This window comes from Mastacembelus armatus, chromosome 12 (genome assembly GCF_900324485.2).
Source record: "Mastacembelus armatus chromosome 12, fMasArm1.2, whole genome shotgun sequence".
Lineage (NCBI taxonomy): Eukaryota > Metazoa > Chordata > Actinopteri > Synbranchiformes > Mastacembelidae > Mastacembelus > Mastacembelus armatus.
The window spans coordinates 19,356,514-19,365,279 of record NC_046644.1 but is presented as its reverse complement, the minus strand read 5'-3'; the positions used below and the strand labels follow the sequence as shown (position 1 = coordinate 19,365,279).

Genomic DNA, 8,766 nt, shown 5'->3' with positions numbered 1-8,766 from the left:
AATGATCTTTATTGAATTTAATGTGATACAGTTGGAGTATTATAAAAAAGAAACACTGCCTTTTCTGTAATTTAGGCCTTTCCTGGAAACTTCTTTGGAAATTATTGAGCACAGTTTTCACAATCGCTTTTCTTTTCATGTCACTGAGAGTGGGTGGGTGTTTTGGGTGTGTGTGTGAGTAAATGTGTGTGTTTGCATGTCACATTATTTCCGTTCTACAGGCGGCACTTGAGCTCTGCCTATGTGCGCAGGCCGGCCGGTCTGAGCGCACATGCTCAGTGACGATACTTTGCGCACAGAAGCTTTTAAGAGCGCAGCGCCTGGAGGCAGACGGCAGCGCAGAGACCGGACAGACGCACGACAGGAGGAGAGCCGAGCTGAGAGCCGAGAGCTGCACGGGATCATCAGCTGTACGTCTCAAACCAGATGAACCATCACCGACACAGCCGCAGACCCGGCTCCGTGCTGGGCACCTAGGCGCATGAATTTGTGCCACACGGCTCAACCAACAACTTCTCCTCCGTAGACCTATTGTTCCCCGTTCTCTTGTTATTGCTTTGCCGTGATGGTTCTGGGCAAAGTGAGGGTCCTGGCGGTCTACTTTGACAGTTTGAACGAGAACAACCTGCCGGTGTTCACCGGCGGAGACCTGGTCTCGGGGAGGGTGGTTGTGGAGGTGACCGGGGATGTGCGGGTGAAACGTTTGGACATAACCGCGAGAGGAGTCGCCAAGGTCCGGTGGACAGAGTCGAGGAACGCCGGGGCCAACACGGCTTACACTCAGAACTACACGGAGGAGGTGGAATACCTGCACCATTACGACACCTTGATAGGAGAGGAGAGAGGTAAGGAGTTGGTACATCTTTACTGTCACCCAACTGTAGGGATACTGTGTCGTGTAGGAAGTGATGCGGGGCAGCTGATCACCGCAAACTTCTCACAGAGGCTGATTTATGCGATAGAAAACTTTATGGGCACAGGGGGCGCAGTCATATGTGAGAACGACCCGAGACCCACAGCCCATCGGCGAGGCTGGTGCTGATGCAACAGCTGATGCTTCCCTTCACTTCTTATCGACACGTGAATTATTAAACCAAAACGCGTCTCTGAGCAGCAGGGATGGTCTGACCCCCTGTGCACAGTCTGCATCTGACATTTTAACAGCTGCTCTCAGGAAAAAGTTGCGATCCATGTATGAAACACTTCGCGTAAAAGAAGCAATCGATCCAAAATCGAAAACAGCCGATGGTGTTTCACATTTGGCGCAACATTCGCGCAAAACTGATGCGCAATTGCCATTTTTACTCAAGACATCCTGAAGTAGGCTAGCTCAGGCAACTCCCTTTGTTAGAAGCGGTTCAAACCTGTTCGGAAACTGCCAGAGAGGGAGGAAGGGAGGGAGGACCAGACTGGCTGAGTGTGCGCGTCAGTGTGTGTGCGTGCTCGCGTCTGCGTGTGTGGCTAAGCTTCTCAACACGTACTGTACCTGTGCCGTTTGGTTCCACTTGTAAAACACGATGCAAATGAGTGAACTGACAGTTTGGTGAGAACATTATGGAAATAAAAGCTCCGACATCGGTTGTTTATGTGGGTCAAACTCTCACCTGCATCTCTGGACTCAAATATTAGCAGCAGGAGATTATGTGAATCATTAGAGACTGAAAAACATGTTCGGACTGTGCAGTTATTACCAAACATGGAGGACTTGTCACCAAACAACAACTGGTTTCTGAGGAGGACCCTGTTATCTGCTCCATATACATCCTGTGGGTTTGTTTATTCACGGTTGGATGGATTACAGCGTGTGTGTGTGTGTGTGTGTGTGTGTGAGGGGTGTCAAAGGTCACAATGAAATGAACAAACCCTCAGTAGTGTTAATAACAGCTGCTTCACTTTCAGGGACTATTGTGTTGAATGTGAGGTCCTGGACTCTTGGAGCTTTCAGTCCAGTCTCATGACCTTCTTCCTCAGCAGCAGATGGATGCTGGGAATTAAAAAAAAAAACAGTAAATGAAATGCCAGACTAGGTTTTGAAGCTGCAACTATTTTAATAACCAAAAAAATATTTTTATAAATGCAAATAAGATGCAGATGGTTCCAGCTGCTCAGACATGAGGGTTTGCTTGTTTTCTTTTTTTATATTTCCTGACATTTTACAGTCAAATTCACATCAATGTGCCAATGTTACATATTTTGAGAGACTTTTATTTTGTAAAATGTAAAGATGCTGTTTTTATTATGGGAGACAAAGAAAAACAGCAAATCTTCACTTTTACAAAGCTGGAAACAGAATATTTGGGAGTTTTGCTTGAAATAAACGTTGATTAATTTGATTCATCTGGATTGTTTATTGTTTATTACTGTTTCATGCTGATCAATAAAATCATCAAATGCATCACAGGTTCTTCTTCTCTCGTCGTGTCTTTCATTCAAGTCTTTGCGTGACAGCAGAGTTCACTGGGGGAGTACAACACCCTTCCTCTTTCTGCCTCCCTCCTCTTCCTCCACTTCTCATGCCACACACCACATGGCCCTACCGATGTGGGCGGGGGCTTGTCAGGGCTGCACCAATCACAGCCCAGCCCTCAGTTCATGTGACGCTCTCGTCCAATGGGAGGCCGAGTTGTAATGCATGCGTCGGAGTTTCCAGCTGGAGGAAGCTGCTGGGTCTGGTTCATACCGGTCTACTCCTGCTCGCTCTGTGCTGCCGGTGACTTGATGCCGTGCACGCTCCTACATGCACGCTCGCAGACACAATTTTATGCAAGCTGTTCATGGCACCCTTGACACATGGGAGCACAAAAAGGCTGAGGCAGAGATACAGGGTGACACAGACATACAGGGTGACACAGACATACAGGGTGTCACAGAGATGCAGGGTGACAGAGACATACAGGGTGTCACAGAGATGCAGGGTGACACAGAGATACAGGGTGACAGAGACATACAGGGTGTCACAGAGATGCAGGGTGACACAGAGATACAGGGTGGGATGCAGGGTGACACAGATACAGGGTGACACAGAGATACAGGGTGACAGAGACATACAGGGTGTCACAGAGATGCAGGGTGACACAGAGATACAGGGTGGGATGCAGGGTGACAGAGACATTCAGGGTGACACAGATACAGGGTGTCACAGAGATGCAGGGTTTATAGAATAAGAAGAAGCTGCAGCTGGTTTATTGACAACACAGGAGGTCATAGGTCACGGGGTTTGTAGCTTCTTAACAGTGAAAGAAACAAAACCAGGAATCTGCTGCTTTTCATCCCTTTGTTCAGATAAAATCCAACAACTTCATAGCTCAGCATTTGTTGTGACACTTCACCTGTGAACTTTTCTCTGACAGAAACATGATTAATGTGAAACGATCCGCTCTCGGCTCGTGGTCCACGTCTGTGTCCACGGATCCTCCACCTGTTTGGTCTTAAACGATCCTTCCCTGCTGGTGTTTGAACAGACTTTAATACGACTACAGTTGTTTCATTACACGAATAAGGCTTGGACATTTTCAGTCTTGAGTTTTAGGATCTGGAAGAAGTTTAGGTGTAAAAAGGTCAGAGAATCATTCCAGTCAGTGATTTTAATGTAAACTAAACTAAACTAACAATTATTCTCTTGATTAGTCAGCTATAAAAATGTCTCCTTGTGTTCATCCACCAGAGAAAAACAGGAAACTTCACATTTAAGGGACAGTAGGGACTCCATCCTCCGAGCTGGAGCCCATTGTGTGTGTTCACAGAACAGGGTGGAGGTGCAGGTGGATCTGGAAACATCTTCTTTGTGTTTCAGATGAGGACTGTCCGGAGGAGGGCGTGACGGTCCTGCACGCCGGAATGCACGAGTTTGCTTTCAGCTTCAACCTGCCCCAGATGTGAGTCCTGACAAAGTACATTTCCAAATACCTGTTATACTTCCACTCTACTACATTTGTGTTAATTGTACTTTTTTTACTCCGTGACATTTAAGTGATTTGTGAGTGACTAAAAGAGAAACACTCGACCTTTGAAAACAAAATATTGCAGGAAGGTTTTTCTTCTTGTCTCAGGTGAAAATGTCGGTGTGTGGATAAAAACACTTCCTGAATAAATGCTGACGCACATGAAGAATGTGGCGTTTTCATCAGTGTGTGTGTGTGTGTGTGTGTGTGTGTGTGTGTGTGTGTGTAGCGATGAGGAGCAGAAACCAACAGAAACATCAGATTTCAACATGTTTTCCCTCAGCTGAGCTCTTTCTAATCACACTGGTCGGAAAAGCAGCTGAAACTTTGCTTTTTTTAATCTCTCACTTAAAGAAACAGAACAACCTCTATCTGCTGATTCAGCAGCTGTAGACCTTCGTCTGAAACACAGTCTGAAGTGGGTCAGATCAGTATTTAGCACAGTAATGAATGGAAACTGCATTTGTTCACATTTTCATTTGCTGAGTTTCTGGAAACTTGGTTAAAATGGAAACCTGTGCCTGACTGAGGGTTTTGTTTGTAGAACATGAAACACTTGGCAGTGTTGTGTAAGTGGGACAATTTAAGGATCTGACTGCTTCTTCCACAAGTGCAGACACACACTCTACACAGCCACAGGCCACCCAGACGTCCTAACGGTTTCCCACCGCCCTTCCTCCCGTCTCTCAGGGCCCTGGCCACTTCCTTCGAAGGGAAGCACGGCAGCGTGAGGTACTGGGTGAAAGCTGAACTGCACCGGCCATGGCTGCTCCCCGTCAAGGCGAAGAAAGAGTTTATTGTGTTCGAGCACATCGACATCAACACGCCACTGCTGCTGGTAGGCACAAGCCTCTTTTCCTCTTAAAGGAGCAGCTCCACATTTTTGGAGAGTGCATTTGTTCAGGCTGATGATAGATACCAGTAGCACAAAGAAAACCCAAATGCAGGTAGAATAACTGCACCCTGAGCAGATACTGACATAATTAATTAATAATAATTAATTGCTGATCTATTTGATGCCACTCATTTGTTGTGTCCTGTCTGTTTATGGTCCAGTACTAATAGAAATATTTGGGATTTAGAACAATCAGTAATGACGTCACCTTTAGGCTCCTGCTTCCTGCTGCAGATTTACTTCTCAAAGTGCATTTAATCACTGAGCCAGTGATGGATGTCGTGTTATTTTTTTTACCAGTGTCAAACCAGTTGTTTGTATCTGAACAGGCCCCTCAGGCTGGTACAAAAGAAAAGACCTTGTGCTGCTGGTTCTGTGCTTCAGGTCCAATTTCCCTCAGTGCCAAGATCGAGCGAAAGGGCTACACACCAGGTGAGCTGCACCTGCAGCTCTTCTTCTGATTTAAAAAGTTCCTGTCTCAGTCTTCCAGTCTGATCTCTTGTCTCCTTGTCTCCCCAAGGCGAGTCTATCCAGATCTTCGCTGAGGTGGAGAACTGCTCGTCCCGCGTCGTGGTGCCCAAGGCTGCGCTGTACCAGACCCAGACCTTTTTTGCTAAAGGCAAGGGCAAGCAGATCCAGCAGCTGGTGTCCAATCTGCGAGGAGACCCCCTGCTGCAGGGGAAGAGCCAGAGCTGGGAGGGCAAACTGCTCAAAATACCTCCGGTGTCCCCGTCCATCCTGGACTGCCCCATCATCCGAGTGGAGTACGTCCTTGCGGTGAGTCCAGGGTGAAACGGTCTCCCACTGATCTGACCCAGGGACAACTGGAATTAAGTCTGGTCTTACCAGGATGGTCTCATTTGTGCACAAACAGACTCTTTAACACATAACACTGTTAATAACCTGCTGATGGCGCCTAAAACTACTAATGATCTAAAAACTAAAAACTACAATTAAACGCAGGAAAAATGTAAGAAAATACTAAACAGTGTTATGAGTCAGCACAGTGATGAATATGTGTAAATATGGAGGCAGGGGATTGTGGGATTGATATGAGAGTTCTAGTAGAACAGAACTGGATCAAACTAAGGCAGAAATATTCTTTGTCCCCCCTCATGACTGCAGGTGTATGTGGACATTCCCGGGGGGTTGAACTTGTCTCTGCCGTTGCCGCTGGTGATCGGGACTATACCTCTGCATTCCTGCTCCACCCGCACCTCCAGCATCAGCAGCAACTGCAGCACTTTGAACTGGCTGAGCCTCTCACAGAGGCCTGAGGGTACGGACCACCAACATGTTCCCCTTTCCCCGTGTGCAGCTGCACAAAGATCTCTGACGTCCGTCTGTTTATTGCAGCGCCGCCGAGCTACAGCGATCTGGCAATATCAGAGTGTCACAGGCGGGATTGTCTGCAGGGCTGTGATAGGTCTGACAGGGAGGGAGAGGACCAGGGATCTCTGCTGACGTATATCACAGAGTTCAGATATCTGCCCCCGCCAGTCTACTCTGAGGTACACTTTGTACGCACTCACATGAACACGCTGTCACGATCTCACGGCAAACTGACCCAATTCATGAGTCAACTTTCAGTTAAGTTCATTAGGATTATGCAAAACCTGGCAGCACAGAACCACAAACACCTTAAACAAACAAACTATGAGTCTGCAAAAAAAAAAAAAGAGTTAAAATGAGAAGTGAAAGTGTAAACTTTGGGCTGTAACTACAGATTATTGATTATAGGTTAATGTGCTAATTATATTTATCACTTGGAGCATTGAACAGTAATGTCTGACCCAGTTTCAGGAAAACGTCCTGTAAGTCCAAGAATAGTAGAAGTGGTTAGTGGTTAGTTTTAGCCTTGACTAACTTGGCTGTGTTTCAGGGTTTGATATTATATTTATTTATTATTGTTCCTCAGCAGCCTGTGAACATGCAGCTCTGTCTCTGTGCCCTCAGGTCGACCCTTACCCCGACCCCGAGGAGACTAACGGGACCACGGACGTCAGGAGACCCGATATGTGTCCATCCCGCTGAAGGGAGCCTGGGAGCTCCTGAGGCTTCTGCACTAACAAAACGGGGTCACCCTCAGCTACCAGGCCCATAAAGCTTCTCACCACATTAGAATTCAGAATAAATAAGGCAGGACTCTCCCCGACCCGGGAAAGTCGGCTCAAAGAGTATTCTGTGACGTAGAGACCAGGGTTTGCTGGATCCTCTATAACCTGTGCTCAAAATAAGGCAAAAAAACAAACAAACAAAAGTTGTCTGACACCACTGTATGAGTCTGACGAGGAGGACAACACAGAAAAAGCCTCCTCCTGCTTTTTGCACAAACCGTAATTACTGTTTTCTATTGGTGGTTTTCTATTCTGCCTGCATGCTCCAGTAGAATCTGCCCACAGGTGTATATTACTCTACAGCATAGACGGCACATTTAAGGCAGGACGAAAGCTATTTGCAGTTAAGTGATAGTTCGAGCTTCGGGTGGAAACTGTCTCTTTTTGTGAACAAAGCTGAAATTCTCTTACAGATCGAATCGATTGATTAGTTGCAGAAATGTGCGGCATAGAACAACCACCTGGAGCACAAGTGGTGAAACTCAAATTGTGTGTGAATGTGTGTGGATGAGATGACAGAGTGTGTGTGTGTGTGTGTGTGTGTGTAAATGTGTCAACCCACACAGGGTCTCGAGCAAAGCACAACGACGACCAACAAAGATAAAAAAAACCACAAGTTGCTCTGAACCGAAGCTTCTGTTGCCTTCGATTCCTCCAGAACGAGGATGCTAAGACGCCTCGTGCTCACCAAAACAATGACAAAGCAGAAAGAAGAAATGTTTACAGATAAATATATCAAATTGAGAATGTTGCTCAAACATGACTCCTTCCACCTAAATCTTCAAAGTGCAATATATTTTTGTATTTGTGTTTTTTTTTTGTTTTTTTTTTTTGCACTAGTTTTTCATATACTTGGTTTCTCCGTTTCTGTGCATTATATATATATATATAACTATCATGTCCTTATTGCTTTCATGATCAACTTTTGATAAAATAAAAGTTTATTTTATAAAATAATAAATTTGAGCTTTTTAATATTTGCATCAAAACGTTCAATCTGAACACGTGGACACATGACACTGTAGATTCGATATAACGATATTTTACTACAAATAAACATCAATTATACTACTATAAATACTTTATATGTAATGCAGTATAAGTATCCTGTTTAGATACTTATACTACAGTTCACATGACCTTAGCTCAGGCAGAGCGTTACTTGGCATCACCTGTTTTCAACATGCTTCACAATGATTGGCTCATTCACAGCATGTGACTGGAATCGTCCAATCAGATTCATGCAGGTGTTTGGCGCGAACATTACCACCTGAGACTCGCTGCCGACGCGGTTCTTGTTTGTGTTCTGGGTCCTCGGTTCGTTTTTCGGTTCAGGTGCTGCAGGACAGAACAGCTTTCTGCTCCCCGGTCCCACCGTCACAGGCTCCGAGGTCCAGTAAGTATCTGCTGCTGCTTGTGGTTCTGGCTCAGGACAGATAAAATATTAGAAGAGTGATGGAGAGTATTTGTATTTGCCTTGTAAAGTGCAGAGACTTTATTCACCTTTTCTTGGATTGTAGTGTTTATAAAATATGGGTTAGCTGGAAGTTCACGTTGTGTTTAAAATGTTTGGTTTCCATCCAAACATGGTGCAAATTTAAACTAAATGCTCCCCTGAAATTAAAATACTGGAGTCAGGTGTGAATGTTAATTCATTGGTGTTAAACCTCAAATGATGGAAAACATGAATTGAATCTGACATTTCTATCAGTTTCATGAGTTAATGTGAGGAAGGTTCACACACACACACACACACACACACACACACACACACACACACACACACACACACACACACACCTACACACCTGCT

The 8,766-nt window shown here is 45.4% G+C and overlaps 1 protein-coding gene across 1 annotated transcript; it reads left to right on the top strand.

Annotated features, from left to right (window-relative positions):
- The first annotated feature begins 226 nt into the window (after positions 1-226).
- Positions 227-7,762, top strand: arrdc3b (arrestin domain containing 3b). The gene is made up of 8 exons (XM_026296898.2): positions 227-845; positions 3,794-3,875; positions 4,632-4,779; positions 5,166-5,268; positions 5,357-5,613; positions 5,962-6,115; positions 6,193-6,347; positions 6,793-7,762. Exons 1-8 carry the CDS (start codon positions 566-568, stop codon positions 6,868-6,870), a joined length of 1,257 nt encoding a protein of 418 aa, XP_026152683.1. The 5' UTR covers positions 227-565; the 3' UTR covers positions 6,871-7,762.
- The last annotated feature ends 1,004 nt before the right edge of the window (positions 7,763-8,766 follow it).

Coding starts and splice junctions, on each gene's coding strand:
- arrdc3b (XM_026296898.2), top strand. CDS start 566: ATGGTTCTGGGCAAAGTGAGGGTCCTGGCGGTCTACTTTGACAGTTTG. Junction 4,780..5,165: donor TCAACACGCCACTGCTGCTG/GTAGGCACAAGC, acceptor GTATCTGAACAG/GCCCCTCAGGCTGGTACAAA. Junction 5,269..5,356: donor GCGAAAGGGCTACACACCAG/GTGAGCTGCACC, acceptor TGTCTCCCCAAG/GCGAGTCTATCCAGATCTTC.